Genomic DNA, 17594 nt, shown 5'->3' with positions numbered 1-17594 from the left:
TACTCCTTATTTTTACTTACACCCCTGAATGTAAACAGGGTCACCTCTACCTTATTGCATCTCTTATTCAACTAACTTCTCATTTGTCAATGAAACAATGAAAACTCCTACCATGGAGTGATGGCCTATGCCTATCATTTCAGCTACTCAGGAGACTGAAGTGGGAGGATCATTTGAGGCCGAGAGTTCCTAAACATCCTGGGCAACAATGCTTAGTAACACGGCATAACTCAGGAAAAGATAAAGCAGGGAATTGAATGTGAATCTTTCTAACTAAATCTTTACTCCTGACTGAACAGTTTTCTCTTATTTTGAGCTGGAAATCTTTTAAAGATTTTTTTTTTAGAGTCTTATCATTCTGAACCTTAAACTGCATATTAAGAACACTGTTAATTATGTACCCGCAGCACAGGTAGAGGGTGTTTTCTATAGAGAAAGCGTGGCAAAAATTATCACTTGGGGGACAAAATTTAAAAACAGAAAGCATGCAATTTCCTACAAAAATTTCAGAGAAATTTTATTCAATTGTGCAAATTGCTTGTAACCACTTGGGCAAATTGTTGCCCTAATTCCAATTATATGGACACTAAACTAATTTTTAAAAATAAAAAGATGAGTGCTCAGAATTTAGCATTAAAACTGATATTAAAAATAACTACTAAATTTAGTTATAGGTGCCTTATCTGATTTTATAACTTGGAAGAAATAATGAGAATTCCTTACAAATGAAACAAAATGGATGGTGTATGACACCCCAGGGTTGTAGCACCTGAGGAAAAGCACATATTGAATGGCAATAGAATTTCAATTAAAAATCATTAGAGAGGCTGGTTCAAAGGTGGTGTGTGGTGGCAGGTGAAGAGGAAATTTTGTTTTGGAAACCCCGGTACATTTTGTTATTATTGCTATCCTTTCTGATTGCTTGGAAAGTGGCAAACACTTGGCCTGGGACCCAGTTTTACATTTTTAGATATTAAATAAATGAAAGGAAAGACTTGAACATGTGCCTCTTTTCAAAAATTGAGATAGACTTTATACAAAATTTGGTAGGTTCAGAAAAATTGCAGTGATTTATATCAGACATTTAATGTTCATGCATGATATAGTCTTACTATATGCACACGTTAATCTATTGCTCACAATAGCCACTATATGCACACATTAATCTATTGCTCACAATCAACGCATACAAATTTAATGGCTTCAAATGGACCTGGTGTGCTTAGGTTCTGTCCTCAGAGTCTTGCAGGCTAAAGTCAGGGTTGAGTTTACAGTATTCTCACTGGAGCTCAGTCATCTTCCAAGTGAAGAGTAGAATTTCATTACAGCCATATATTATTTTTGATTGAGACAGGGTCTTGCTGTGTAGTTCAGACTGGAGTTGGATTTACTGTGTAGCCCGTGCTAGCCTCAAATTCATGGTGGTGCTCCTGTTTCAGCCTCCCAAGTGGTAGGATTACACGTGTGCACCACCATGACCAGCAAATCATATGCTACTTTAATGTTAGGACATGTTCTGAGAAATGCATTGTTAGGTGATTTCATAATTGCACAAAATCATACAATGTACAAAACAAAGACCGCCAGATGTCACTAGGTGACATAAATTTATGGGGTTGGCTTCACATGCGTGATCTGACATTGGCTGAAATATCCTCAAGTGGCAAGTGAGTGTGCTGTGTCTCCCAACCTGAGGTCTGTGTTGGTGTTGGAAGCCTGGAACCTGACTCAGCTCACAGGGGCAGTCACAGCTCCTTAACATTCCACTGCCACAAACAGTTGCAGAACCAGTGTTTGCTTTACTACAGATCACTCTTAGCTGATCTCTGACTGTCACTTCCGTAACCAGCTGCAGGAAACACTGCCTTAAAAATTTCATGGGATTAGGCTGGTACACCCAAATACTTTCCTTACCTTTTTTTTTTTTTCACATTATAAGGTATAGAACATTTATTTAGGTTGATTTAAAAAAAAATCCTACCAGTTGTTTTTCTTATTCCTTTTCCAGCTGCAATATTTGCAACTGAATATTGTTTGTTTTTTATTCATACACATTTGCAGTACGTAACGATTACATTCCTCATGTGCACAACACATCCTAAGTCATTTATTACCCCCTCCCTTCCCCTTTCCTGTCATCCCCCCATCTCTTGATCCCCATCCATTTTGCAAAAGATCTACCTCCCTGATTCCTATTATCTTTTATTTTTTTTACTTATCTTTTGTATTTCTTAGGTCAAAGATTTTGGACCTTCATTGTGTTTACAAGAAGCTTTGTGTAGCATTTATATTAGTTTTTGGTTCTACAGCCAGGAGAAGGCATCTATACACCAGACCCTAGGAAGGCTGAGAGTGAGCTTAGAATTCTGACAGTCATGAGGCTGAATTTACAGTCATGTTTCCAGTAGTGATCATTTAAGGTTTCCGATCTGTAGACAGCAAATATTCCTTGTGATTGCCAAAATTAAAAACATAAAAACAGTTTTTCCTACTGAGGAAATCAAAGATGTTAAACTACATTTAATTAAATCTGAAAATAATTCAAACAGTACTTGTGTAGCTTACTAGCTGACAAAAATAGTTTCTATAATATTAACTGAATTCAAGGTAATAAATACAGACAATCTCTAGCTGGGTGAAAGCTCTGATTAAGCTAAAACTGCTATAATTTAAAAAAGTTTACATATTTGGCTAATATTTATAGCATGCTCTGATATGAATGTTCCCTGTCAAAGTTCACTATGATTATGTAAATAGAATTAGCATGTATTTGTCTAGAAATTCATGTTTCTATGAATTAAAGATTTCATTTTAAGACTTTAAATAGTTTCCTTTGCAGTTACGATGTAGTGTTTTAGAAATATAAAACAGATTTTATGTATAGTACAGTATTCATTATCATAATAATTATTAATTTAAAATCCTGAAAGAAATGCAACAGTAAGCAGTTGGTACTTTTGTTAGTATATTGAGAGCACTACACTTTTTTAAAATGTTAAAATAATTTAATTTTAGTAATAGAAAGATTTAAAAGTTCTCAAGATATTTTCTTTCAATGAAACTTTCTTTTCTTTGACACAATGACTTCGTTAATATTGTAGTAAAAATGCATACACAATCAAAACATAAAAAAATCATATTTAACTTTTTAAAATTATAAATCTTAGTTTTTCTGTTTATAATGAATACTCTGGCCATTCATTGATTTAATCAATCAGAGATAACTGTACTCATTTATTCTGAATTTTCAAACTCTGTCTACATTTGCGTGTTACATATTTACTGCACGCAATGTGATATTTTGCTATAATTATTGAGATATTTTCAAGTTACCTGAGGTTTTTTTTTTTCACTAGACAGGCATTGAATTTGTAGTTTTAAGCGACCAAATCTAACAAAATGAAAAACAGGTAAGCTATAAAACGAAAGCATGAGCCGCCGTCGGCGATGCCACCCCGGTAGGCACTTCACTGGGTGAGAAAAGAAGCTGAGAATCTTGAGTTTCCTCCAAGTCACAAGTTTTGGGTTTTGTTTCCCTTTTAAGGTTTTTAAAAAGTGAAACCCAGGAGTCTGGTGGGCCTGCCCTGGCTCGGCAGCACGTCCCGCTGGCCCAAGTCGAACTCTGGTGCCTTCGTCTCCCGCGGTGACTGGGCTGTGGCTCACCCTTGCGCTGTGCTTCTCAGCCCGTACTTGACGGTGTAGGCAAAGGCTACAAACCCAACTATAACAAACAAGTTCGCCAGAGCACCACCCGGGAGTCCATGGTACCGGTTGGCCCGCTGTAGCCGTGCCAGGTTCGGGCCGGCACCAGGCGCAGGCCCGTTGAGAAGCTGGATCCCGTTCTGGCCGTATTGCGTTTCTCCATTGGGAACCACATCTGGCAGGGGGAGAGTCTGCGGCCTGCTACTGAGTTCGTCATGTGCTTTCTGCTTTTGTTTAGTTTCCTCCACAACTTCAGGAAATAATTCACAAAAAACTTTATCTTTTAAATTAAACGCTAAACTGTGCTGCCCGTTGTCTTTTCTTAAAGTCCTGTGTCTCTATGCTGCCCAGGGTGGGGCCCTTTTCCACCATGAAGCTGAGCAGCCCAGTGGGGGTGGTGGAGACGGACCAGGCTGTGTTCCACGTGTCAGGGTGGAAGTCCGTGATGGAGAGACACAGCCTCGTGTTGCACTTTCCTTCTCATGGAATAGCATGGAAAATACTATATGTGTAATAAGATAGACTGTGGAAGGTAAGTACTGAATGGTATAATTTAGATGCAGAATTAAAATAAAATGTTGAACTTATAGACAGTAGAATGGTTATTCACAGGGTATTGGAGAAAATGAAGACTTACCTTGTGAGTCTATCCTGGACAAGCTTTATGTACCTTTCAGAAGAATGTCTATCCTGCTGCTTTAAATAGAATGTTCTACTTGTGTTCTTAAATACATTTGGTCTAATAAATAGCTCAAGTTTGATATTTACGTCTGGATTATCTATCTTTTGTCAAAGCACAGCGGTGAATGTTCTGCTATGATTGGATTGTAGTCTCTCTTCCCTCAGATTTTTAATTTTATATATTTAGATGCTCTGATGTTAGGTGCACATGTGTTTACAATTGTTAATGTCCTTTTGATGAATTGACTCCTTTATCAGAATATAATCACCTTTTTTGTTCCTTTTCACTTACTATTAATGTAAGTAGAGTGAACTGTGCTATTTTCTTTTAAAGGTACTGGGAATTGAACTCAGGACCTTGTGCTTGTTAGGAAGGCTCTTGTGCCACTGGGCTATATCCCCAGCCCTGCGTTTCTGTTTTCTTTGTTTCTGCGTTTCTGTTTTCATGTATCACCTTTTGCTGTCCCTTCGCTTCAGTGAATTTATACTCTGAAAATTGAATTGAATGACTTCTGGGCAGTATACTGTTGGCTTCAGCTTTTCATCCATTTAGCTGTATTGCATTTTGAAGTGGAGAATTTAATCGATTTATATTCACCGAAGACTTCTGTTAGTTCTTTTTGGTTGTTTCTAAATCCTGTGTGGTTTTCTTCATAATGCAATGATTTTTGGCAGTGGTATGCTTTGATTCCTTAGATTTTATTTTAATTTTTAAATTTTATTCCTTTGATTCCTTAATTTTTAATCTTTTGGATATCTATAGTTGGTTTATGCTTTGTGTTACCATGTGGCTTAGGTAAGACATCTGCCAGTAATGCTGCTTTAAACTAATGACTAATTTCCATCACATAAAAATGCTTTCATATTTTTACTCTCTCATTTTAGATTTTGATGTCATCTCATCGCTTTACGATGTGAATCTCTTAATGAATTTTTGTAGCTATTATTGTATTTAATTAGTTTTTGTATTATTGTATGTCCCATTTCTCTTTTTCCCATTCTTTTTTTCCCATGACTTTCATATTAAAAAATCTATTTTAGCTGGTATGGCTCATACGTGTAATCTCAGCACTCTGAGTGGCTGAAGGACTTCAAGATTGAGTCCAGCCTGGGCAACTTCGCAATTTAATGGAACTCTGTCCCAAAAGGTAAATAAATGGATGGAGATATAGCTCAGTGGTAAGGGTATGGACTCAATCTCCAGTCTCTCTCTCTTTCTCTCTGTCATATTCACCATCTGCTAAAATTTTAACTCAGGTAATTTAGCTTTTAAGGGCCATTTTTTTTCTCCTGTGGACATCAGACTCCCCCAGATATGCAGACTTTTTGATTAAACGTTGACCTGAGGGCTCACTCCTCTGCAGATCTCCCCTTTTTCCAGGATGCCCACGCTTTGCTCTGTCACTCAGCTGGTCGCGAACTCTTTCCTAAGGCACCACATCAAAAGTGAAGTTGCAACTTTTCATCATCTCTCAATGTGAGTGAACTGATTAATGACCTAAGAAAAAAGTACGCATTCTCAAATCTCCTTAGATATAACGTCTTTCAGCAATGAAGAATTCTTCAGGTTTTGCATGCTTTTGTTCATTTTGTGTTTGCCAATACCTGCTTATTTTGGTATATTTTATAATTTGACCATGTTGCAATGTATATATGTGTAATATATTCAATTGTGGTGTATTTATTTACTCTCTTAAAAAATAATTTCTGCAAAGCCAAGGGTGGTGGCACAATCCTATAATCCCAGGACTTGGGAGGCTGAGGCAGGAGGGTTGCTGCAAATTCAAGGGTAGTCTCGACTAAATAGTCAGTTTGAGACCAACCTGAACTACATAGCAAAACTCTGTCTCAATACACACCCCAAAAGACAAAAAAAAGTCCCCAGCCCCCCTTACTTTCCCATTACATACTTATCTAAACGACCACAATCCCAAACACTAACTAGCACTAAATGGCTATAGAGCAACAAGAACTATCATTCATTACTGCTAAGAGGGCAACATGGTAAACCACTTTAATTTTACCGTCCAGTAACTGAACTCTGATATTTATCCAAATGAATTGTAAACTTATGTCCACCACAAAGGAAACATGTTTTTATGAGCTTTGTGCATACTCTTCAAATTAGGAAACAGCCATGTCCTTCTGTAGATAAGGGGATAAATAAACTGGGGTCCAGCCAGGCAGTGAACTGCTACTCAGCACCTGATTCAGACATGAACCAGTGAGCCATGAAAAGCTGTGGAGGAAACGTCAATGGATAATAGAAATGAAAGAAGCTGATCTGCAAAGGCTACATGCTGTACAATCCCAGGGTAAGTCTTAATGGAAAAAGTAAAACTATGTGAACAGTGAAAAGATGAGTATTTTCTGGGGGCTAAGAGGAGAGAAAAGATGAACTGATAGAGCAGAGAGCTTGTTTTAGGGCAGTGAAACTACTTTCTATACCTATCATACTGATATTCATACTGATGCATTGGTCAAAACCCAGAGTGTAGAACACCGAAGTGAGAGCTACTGTCAAGCATGTGCTTGGGGTGACGGTGTTGTACCCTGGTGGGTTCATCCCCTAACAATATGCCGTTCTGGCAGGAGCTGCTCATAGTGGAGAGAGGGCAAAAGGCTAGGGGGTTAGGGTAAATCTCTGTACTTTCTAGACAATTTTACTGTGAATCTAATAATTACATAAGAAAAGTTGTGCTGCTATGAACATGTGTGCACATATATCACTGTGATATGATGTTTTCAGTTTCTCTGAAAAAATACCCAGAAGAGGAATAGCTGGATTGAATGGTACCTCTAATCCTAGTTTTTTGAGGAATCTCCACACTGATTTCCACAGTAGTTTCACCAGTCTATGCTCTCACCAACAGTGGAGAAGTGTTCCTTTTTCCGCACAGCCCCTCTAGCATTTTTATGCATTGATTTTCTGATGATAGCTATTCTTCCTACATTGAGATGGAATCTCTGTGTTGTTTTACTTTGCATTTCTTGAGTAACCAATGCTGTTGAACATTTTTTCATGTATTTATTTGTCATTTGCATTTCCCTATCTGAGAAGTGTGAGCTCATCTCAGATGCCCATTTTTGTATTGGGTCTTTGAATCTGGGGTCCTGATTTTTTAATTCTTTATATGTTCTAGATAGAAGTCTTTTGTCTGAGGGACAGTTGACTAAAATTTTTTCCCAATTTGTGGATTTACTTTTCACTCTGTTGGTGATTTCTTTTGATGTGCAAAAACCTTTTAGTAGAATGACAACCCAGTTATTGATTGTTTGAAGTATTTATCATGCAGTTTGGTTTTTGAACTTCTCTAAATTTCATGTAGAATTCAGTAGTGAATCCATCAGGACCTGGGAGTTTCCTTGTTGTAGGATTTTTATTACATCTTTAATTTCATTGACTGGTATTGGATTGTTTATAATTTTTATATCTTCTTGATTCAGCTTTGGTAATTCACATGTATCTGGGAATACTTCCATTTCTTCTGTGTTTTTTATCTCATTATAATACATATTATCAAAGTAGATATTGATGATCATCTGGGTTTATCCAAGATCTCAGTCTGTTTTTTAATAAGGGTGGTTAAAGATTTGTCAAACTCGTTTAATCATTCTAAGAACCAACTCTTTAATTCATTCATTGTATTATTTTCTTAGTTTTAATTGTATTCATTTCTGCTTGAATCTTCATAATTTCCTCTACTGTGAGCTTTCATCTTAACTTGCTTTTCTTCCTCTAGAAGGTTGAGGTTCATTATTAGGTTATTTATTTGTGCTTTCTATTTTTCTCATGTGAGAATACAACACTCTAAATATCTCTCTTAGAGCTGATTTCACTGCACCCCATAAGTTCCAGTATGTTGTATTGGCATTGAAGTTTAATGTAGGACCTGTCCAATTTCTTCTTTAATTTCATCTGTTACCCTTTAGTTGTTTGGGAGGGTGTTATTTAATTTCCATATTTTTATGCAGTTTTTGTGCTTTCTTTTGTCATTGATTTCCAATTTTATTGCACTACGGGCTGACAATATGCATTAGATAACTTTAATTCCTTTGCATTTAATTAAGAATGTTATATGAGCTAGTATATGGTCTATTTTGCAGTCCCATGTGCAGCTGAGAAGAATGTATATTCTGATTTGGTGGGATGGAACACTCTGTATACATCTACTAAGTTCATTTATTTAAAGGTTTGGTTCCGTTCTGATATTTCTTTGTTGATTTTTGCCTAGTTGATCTGTCTATTTGTGAAGTGGGGTATTACAGTCTCCCTTATAACTGTATTAGTGCTTATTTGATTTTTCATGCCCATTATTATTTGTTTTAGAGAGTTGGGTGTGCTGGTATTTGGTGCATATAGATTTATGAATGTTTTCTTCCTCTTGGTTTGTTTCCTTAACAAGTACATTGTAACCTTTGTCTCTCTTCATCAGTCTTGGCTTGAAATTCACTTTGTCTGTAAATAGAATAGCTTCCCATTTTTTCTGATTTCCTGCCACATTGAGTATTGTTTATAACCAGTGATTTTCAGTCTATGAAATTCTTTCTGAGTTAAGTATGCTTCTCATATGCAGCATATTGTTGGATATTGCTTCTTGATCCACTTTGCTAATCTGTTTTTTAAATTGGTAAATTGAGATCATTTAAATTGATAGCTACAACTGATATGTATTGACTTATCTGTGTCATATAATTTTCCTGTTTGTAGTACCCTTTATCTCCGCTCCGTTTAATTGCCTGCTTTGCATGGTGGATTCACTTTATTGGGATTAATAAAATTAGAGTCTTTGTTACCTCTGTCTAGACTATCTATCCCTCAGAATATTTTAGAGTGCTGGGTTGGGGGTCATGAATTTCTTCAGGTGTTCTTTGTCATGGAAGAATCTTATTTCCTCATCAACTTTGAAAGACAGTTTTGAGTGGTACCTCAGTCTGGGTTGGAGAAATTTTTCTTTTAGGGCTTTTGAAGTACTGTACTCCAAGCTTTTCTTGACTTGATGATTTGTGTTGAAAAGTCACTGTGAGTCTAATAGACTTTGTTATATAGGTGATTTGTTTCTTTTCTCTAACAGTGTTTAATATTCTGTTCTTGTGTTGAATTTCTGGAATCTGGACTATTACATTAACTATTATATACCTTGGTGTAGTTTTATGTGATCATGGCTAATTGGAGATCTATATCTATATGCCTTACTTACCTGCATGTCAAATTGTTTTTCCATGCTTTAGAAATTTTCTGCCAGTACTTCTATGAACAAGTTTTTTATGCCCTTTCAACTGTCTCAACTTTTGATTGATTCCAATACATCTTATGTTATTCTTTACATCATCTCTCAAGTATTGGATTGATTTTTCATGATTCCTTTCTATTTTTAAGAAATATTTCTTTTTCATAATCACTAACTACAAAATTGTCTTCTAGACCTGTTATTCTGTCCTTATTTTGGTTCATTCTGCTTTGTATACTTTCAATAGATTTTTAAAATCTCCTGAATATCTGTTTGAATATGTATCATAAATTCTATTTCTGGCTTGTTTGAGGCATTCATGGATTTCCCTCATTTTCCTATATGCCTCTTTTTTTTTAAAGCTGTATCTACTTTAGATTCACTAACCACTTCATTATGCTCATCATGTCTGTAGTTATCTGAGAGGTTATTTCTAATTTGATTTTTTTAGAGCCTCACTCATCTGCTTTGTTACTTCCATTGTTACCATTTCAGAGAGTTCAGGTGAGTGGCTTTCAAATTATTCCATTTCACTGCCTGTAGATTTGCCCTGGGTAAGCTGGATGTCCGGAGTTGCATCTTGCTTCTGTGTCTTCTAATTTTCTTTTCTTTTGCTGTTTTTAGCTTCTGCTTGTAAATTTCAATCTGGGCTGGAAGTTGTCAAGGAAAAGTGTACATGAACTCAGGCTTTCCAAATTCTTCTGCACTCATCTCCTGAAGAGAATATAGTTCTCTGATGGAGGCTGTCACCTTCTTGCTCTGTCACTAGAGTTAGGGTATCTCCTAGCTCAGATCCCTCTAGGGCCAGCAGCAGCTACTGGAGTTGTTTGAGGAAGTCTGGCCAGGGGCACAGAACGTGTGCTCTTGAAGATGCCTACCCTGGCTCGTACTATCAGCTTTAGGTTGGAACTTCCAGCCCTCAGTTAGGTATCTGAGTATAGATCTCAGTTGTTGGCCTGATAGTGCGCTTTGGGAAGAAAGCACTGAAGGAGAGAAGCAGTTCCTGGCTTCCTAAATGACCTTCCTAAAGCTGTCATCAACCGGTAAGAATCTCTGAAAACTTTCTGCTCTATTAATGAAATCATCTGTGCTGCAATAATAGCACCTTTAAAAACTAACCAGTTCACCCTACACAAGTGACATTCCTAGAGAGAATTATGAAGGGAGGGAAGAGTGTTTTCAGAGATATCCCAAAAGAAGAAGGAAAAAAAAAACCAATTCAGACTAAAGGGGTTCTTGGGTGGATCTCTCTGATGATTAGTAAAACATACCTCCAAAAAAATGAAAAAAAAAAAGGAAGAAAAACCAGCAGAAGAAAGTTGAACTTGAAATGCTGAGTAAGGCAGATTTGTCATCATAATTGAGGCAAGGGAATGGAGAAATTTTCCCAAGTGCTGTCTGTCTCAAGAGACCAAGAACAGGACTGTGAAGAGCTAACATTGCTCCTTCATCAGTGGGGGATCAAATTAGAAAGGAAAATGAGTCAGAATAGGCTTGATATTTCCGCCCAAATTCATGGGAGAAGAATCAGGCCAGACTGCTGCATTGAAACTTGTTCCTTGAGACCTAAGAACAGGAGCTTGTTTTGTTTTGCTTTGCTTTGTTTTTAGCCAACATGGTCTTTTGTTTTTATATCAGGCATTGTTATGGCTTATATATAGATATTGCCCCCCAAGCCTCATGCAGTCATAGATGAGACTTGTCAGAGGTGGCTGGATCTAGGGTGTGTGATGCTGGGATCAAGAATGTGATGCTGGGATTGATTTATGGTATGATGCTATGATAAAGCTACCACGTAATCCTAAAGGGTAAGATATGAGGGGGAGGAAGAGGATCATCACTTGTTACGTCCTGCTTTCTATCTTCTGCCTGCCTGCTCTGTGATGCCCCTGTGCCATGTCATTCTGCCTTCAGGCTAGCCAGCTATGAACTGAAACCTCTACAAAGTATGAGCTGAAATAAAGCTTTCCTCTTTTAACTTTGGATGACAAGTATTTTGTCTCAGCAACAAGGAAAGTAAGACAGGCATTGTTTCTCAAATCTGCCTTACCACCAGCATAATGACAGAAGAGACTTAAGGCTGTCTTTTACAAAACAAATACACCTGCTCCCCTCCCCCCCCAAAAAAAACAAACATCAGAATCCAAGTCTCTATCTCCTAAATAGAATTGTGGTTAACAATAACGTGTTACACGAGGAAAAGACAGTAAAAATCCTCACTGGGACTTATTTCCTACTAATTTAGAATTAGTAGGTGGGACCTACAAAATATGAAATAGTTAATTCTGTACAATCTGATCTTATGGTTTCAGTTGAAGCTGAATTCAGTTGAAGCTGAACAAAAGCATAAATTTTATTGGAAAGTTGAAGAGTGAAGTTGTGAGTCAGAAAGAGGAAGTTAAGGGAGTTTTATGTGAAATAATATAAGAAAAATATATTGTAGATGTCTTTCCTATCAAATGGAAGTCCAAACTGTGTTCATTGGCCTACTCTTCTATGAATGAGCAGATTGTTAGAAGAGGCTTGTTTTAGAGAAAAAGGGCAAAGAAAGGCCAGGTCCAGATATAGGAAGGAGCTAATAGTGTACTCTGTTTAAGTTGTCTGTAACTCTGCTGTCTTACCCTAACCTTTTATCTTCTGTTTTTGTGTGTGTGTGTGTGTGTGTGTGTGTTTTTTTAAAACATTTTAAAGCTTAGGTAGCCACTTAAATTAACTTTTAACCCAGTGGGCTATTTTTCTTTTTATCTGACCCAATTTTTAGATCATTCTGACTGTTTACACATAATAAGTAAACTATACTACTCAGGTAATAAAAAGACTTGGTAAAAGGATTTCTCAACTATCTTCTACATTATCTACAACAGAAAACTATCTCTGCAGTGTTCAATGTCCTTCACTCTTAAAATTGAGATGAGAGATAGTATTCATTACAACTTCGAAAGAGAAAAATTATGGAGAAAAAGAAATGGTATTTTAAGTTTTTGTTCTGTTCCCACTTAGAGTTTTCTCCTAATGTTGGAGGAAAAGGAGACGTAAGTATATGGTTTACAAAAGCATTAATTTTATTGGAAATATATGCTTTTTATGAAATTATTTTTGAACCCAATGAAATCTACATTTACCTCAATTGCTCAGATTCTCCAAGTGAAAAATTGAAAAAAGAAAAAAGGAAGAAAGAATGAACAGACACTAAAGAGTACATTCCACTGGGAGGATGACACATTCTCAATTAACTCCACTTCCCATTTTTTAATATATAAATCTGACTGGTTTCAATCTTACTTTACTTGCAAGGTTAAAAAAAAACTCACATCTTGCTACTGAAAGGTAGATGCTACCACACATCCACAGACATTTTTGAGCATTGCCAAGAAATATTCTAAAAAGTATGGACCTTCAAAACTACTTGTCTCAGTGGTAGTAAGATTTTGTGCCTAGAGTTCTGTAACTTTGTGCAGTTTGTATTATGGTTTTCAGATTTACTGTGGGAATATTTTTGTTAATGGCACAGAAAATCTTTTAATACAATTATTTTTATTTTATCAGGGAGAGCAGTAGACTTCATAATTATTTTAATTGAATACTGCTGCTCCATTTGTGCTACTTGTATTAATGAAGATTTGGGTAATTAGTTTTGGAAGAACATAGGATATTTGCTGTCTGCATCTTGAATTTTAATAATGCCTTTTCAAATGAATTGAGGATGATATTGGGATGTTAAAATCCTGTGATATTCAAAGGAGTGACTATAGTATTTTAGTAGATGAAAGAACAATAAAATTATGCATTCCTTTCTTTGTGATTACTTATACACACACATGCATACACATGTTCTTCCAATGCTTATATATATAGTCATGCAACAGATAACATTTTTATCAATGACTGTTCACATTTTTGATGGTGGCTTCATAGATTACAATGAAGCTGAGAAATTCCTGTTGCCCTATCACACCTGTCATAATGTCATAGTATAATGCATTACTCACATGTTTGTAGTGAAGTTGGTATATTAAAAAATCCTTACTGATCTGCCAGTCACATAAAAATATAAATTACAGAATTATATACAGTAATATAATTTATAGAATCATGTAAGTAACTATGTTTCTGGTTATATACTTAGTATATTATGTTTCCTTATTAAATAACACCTTTCTTTTTAAATAAGTTTACCATAAAACAGCATCTGTGTTATGCTGGCAGCTTTATACAGTTTATGTTTACTGTGTCTCTTGATTGTATCAGAAGGGCAAGTGAATGCTTCCTGGGTGAGTTCTACCCTCTAGGCTTATGTAAGAATACTCTGTAATATTCACACACAACCGCCTACAGATTTATTTCTCAGAACATAGCTCATCATTAAGTGACAGATGCATGTATATATATAGTTTGAAGGCAATCACTTCAACCTGGCCTATTGCCACCAGCTGGGTCTGAGCAACAGCTAAGAGAGTACAGATAGGGAAGATGCCTGAAGATATTGATAAGATTTACATAGAAGTTTCATGAGCTGGCAGCATATTTTGAGGGTTTTCATAATTTCCTGTTAAAGTTTAAGAAATTGTCTATCAAATAGTGGTGAGAATGAACCTTGTCTAGGGTGGTGATTGGATTGATACATTAATTATTAAATCCAAAACACAGAGTTTTAGAGAAAAAACGTTATGATATTTTCATTAAGGAGGATACCTAGAACTATGTTTCAAAAGACTAAAGGTCATTAAGGTTTTACCTGTTCCATACCTCCCAGGCTCTACAATGTTTTTCACTTGTATATCTCAGTTTTTCTTCCATCAGTACCACATACATGGTCAAAAAGTGTGTTCCAATCCAATAACTAAAATTTCACTTCATTTTTCAGTCATATGCAATTGCACTCAGATATTGATGGGTCAGATGTGGAAATTAAAGGACGATTTTATAAAATTTATAAAAATCCAATGGTGTATATACTCAGATGTTTCCTAATGGTAGCAAATTAATTGTATTCTTCATATAACAATTTAGCTTATTGTTAAGCCTTTTTTGTGATGAAATACAACATACGTTAGTGTTTAATCTTTTGAGCCAACTAAATCATCCATATTACATTCAGTGCTCATAAGAGTGTGGTCAGAGTTATGTGATTGGTGTAGAGCAGCGAAATACAAGGAGGAAAGTTGCCATTGGCAATGGGGAACCATTAATAGCTTTGAGAAGGGATCAAAACTCCATTAAAATCAATCTCCTACAGTAGATGGGAATAATATATTATGCTGTGTGTCGTGCCTTTTTATGAGACATATGTCAAAGTAGAAATCTGAAGGGAAGTTAGAAAATATTTTGAGATGAAAGAAAATGAAAACATCACCTACTAAAATTTATGAGATGTACAGACAGTAGTGCTTAGAGAAAATTTTATATCCTTAAATGCCTGTATTAAGAAAGAAGATACCAAATAACTTATTTTAACACCTACTGTAAGAGGCAAAATATAGGCAAACTAAACACAAAGGTAATAGAAGAAAAGAAATAAAGAAAGATGAGAGTGGAAATGAGAGGAACAGAGAATTAAAAAACAACAAGGATGTGTTTAGAAACCCAAAATCTGGTTCTTTAAAATATATGAAAAGAGAAACCCTTAGTTAGATTAATCAAAAAAAATTCAAGCACATTTCACATTAGTGAAATTAGCCATAAAAGAAGACATACTATTACTGACCCTACAGAAATAATGGAAACAAAGGAATATTATCAATTAATTATATCTCAGCATATAAAATAAACTAGATAAGGTGGAGAAAAATTTTCAAAAACAGCACCAAAATGGACTAAAAAAGAACTGTAAAATATTAGTAGACCCAAAAGAAATAAAGAGACTTTATTTGTAATCAGAACTCTTTTCACAAAGAAAAATTCAAGACCATAAGGACTCAGTCATAAATTCTACTGAATATTTAACTCTGATCCTTAACTAGCTCTCCTGCAAATTGCAGGGAAATCTTTCCAACTCATTGTATGAGGGCAACATTAACTTGCTACACAAATCGCACAAATATATCAAAGTAAAAGGCTTAAATATCAGTATCTTTATAAATATAAGTGAAACTACCTTTAACAAAATATTAGCAAATCAAATTCAACAACATATAAGGATGACTGCATACCATGACCAAGTCAAATTTATTACAGGAATTCAACATTATCAAACACATGAATGTTAATACATACAAACATATACAATATATACATATCATATTAATAGAATATACGACATGACCCTCATACACATTATCTCACATAAAAAGAATTTGATAATTTGCAGAACATATTAGAAAAATGTAAAAAACTTAAATGTAAAAGCTTAAAACATTTCAGACAAGGTGATAAGAAATTAACAATAGTTGCTGTATTACATCTGAAATTCTGTATTGCTTTTATTGTTTTTGTTTATGTCAGGTTTGTTAATATGTTTTTGTTCTTTTATCTTTATAATAAAGAAGCAAAAAAACATGAAACTTTTAGCAGAAAGTTTCAGTGTAAATATTTGTTACCATATTACCACTGGTACCATGGTACCATGTTACCATTTAGGAGGGTGATGTAGCCCAGTGACACAGCACCTGCCTGGCAAGGGCAAGGCCCTGAGTTTGATTCCTGGCACAAAATACAAACAAAACCTATGGAGAGAAATAGTATTAGACATGTCATCTAAAGTACAAAGAAACAGGAGAAAAAAATACATTGAATTTTACTGAAGTTGAAAGCTTGTGCTTCAAAGCTCATTATCAAGGAAGTAAAAAAGAAAATTAAAGTGGAGAAAATATTTCTAAGAGAAGTATACCTGGTAAGTATTTTGTATCCAGAACATGTAACTCACAAAACTAAATATGTAATGAAAGTTACTTTAAATGAAAATTACTTTGAATGAAAATTTCTTTAAAATAATTGTACAAACGTGTCAAATAAACATTGAAAAAGAACTCAACATCACTGTTTATTAGATAAATGCCAATAAAAACAAGATACGGTTTTGTATCTACTAGTAATAAAAACCAAACTAAACAAACAAAAGAAAAACAACATCTACTGAGATGAATGTAAAGGAATGTAGGAAGGGGGCTTTGGTAACTTGCCTACCATGTATGTGGATTTGGATTCAATCAGAAGCAACAAAATGGAAAAGAAAAAAGAAAGAAATGCAGAAGTAATGAGTGAAATGCTTAGCAGTATTATTTGAAGTTCACAAATATTAATAATCTTTTATAATTTATCATTTTAATACAACTGAATACACATAATTCCATTCTACATTAAACATTTCTGGAAATAATAAATATGAGTCATAAAACCAGTGTGGAAAAATTTAGGTGATTCAAATTAATTAGGCATTTCATGAGGAAACACGTTATGTAAAACAAAATGTCAAGCAGGTGATTTTATAAACTTTGATAAAAATCAAAGGAAATATATAAAATTGCTTTGAGACCAAAATTATCAAACTGTTCTTAGTTGTTCAAATATTTACCTTAATTATAATATTATAACAAACTTTGATCTGATGTTTTTACCAAATATTTTACATGCTTCATACATGTATCTATTTTTAGTTTTTGCCTCTTTGCAGTACTTTTCCTTCCCACTGGAGGTAGAGCTATTTGAATCAGTATTTCTACAATGTCAGCAAGTGCATCTATGACCAAGTTATGCCTCAGAACATCCCCAAGTGAAGTAAAAAGTTTCTCATTTATAAAAACACAGATGACTGATAACATCAATGTGCCAAGAATGTCAGCAAAAAGAAGAAATATGTAAGTCTTACATGTTTTTTCTTACCTGAGGTGGGTGACACGTGACATTCATTTATGGGCAGTATAGCAACTTTCAAATCTTTTTTTTTTTTTTTTTATTTTAAGGATAAAAGGAGGGAAACATTAACAGACATACAACATTTTACAACGTATCACAAGCACAATACAGACAATACAGAGTTACAAA

The 17594-nt window shown here is 35.0% G+C and overlaps 1 protein-coding gene across 1 annotated transcript in view; it reads right to left on the bottom strand.

The window, feature by feature from the left end:
• Positions 1-3659: 3659 nt before the first annotated feature.
• Positions 3660-17594, bottom strand: part of LOC102025818 — a 36888-nt gene continuing 22953 nt past the window's right edge. Inside the window, 2 exon segments of the mRNA XM_013505920.1 lie at positions 3660-4002; positions 4004-4178. Of these exon segments, the coding sequence (XP_013361374.1) occupies positions 3660-4002; positions 4004-4178 (518 nt within the window).

The sequence above is a fragment of the Chinchilla lanigera genome, unplaced genomic scaffold (assembly GCF_000276665.1).
Source record: "Chinchilla lanigera isolate Chin_1 unplaced genomic scaffold, ChiLan1.0 scaffold00104, whole genome shotgun sequence".
In the NCBI taxonomy this organism is placed as follows: Eukaryota; Metazoa; Chordata; class Mammalia; order Rodentia; family Chinchillidae; genus Chinchilla; species Chinchilla lanigera.
Note: the sequence above shows the minus strand (reverse complement) of the source record. Positions and strands in the feature narration are given on the sequence as shown.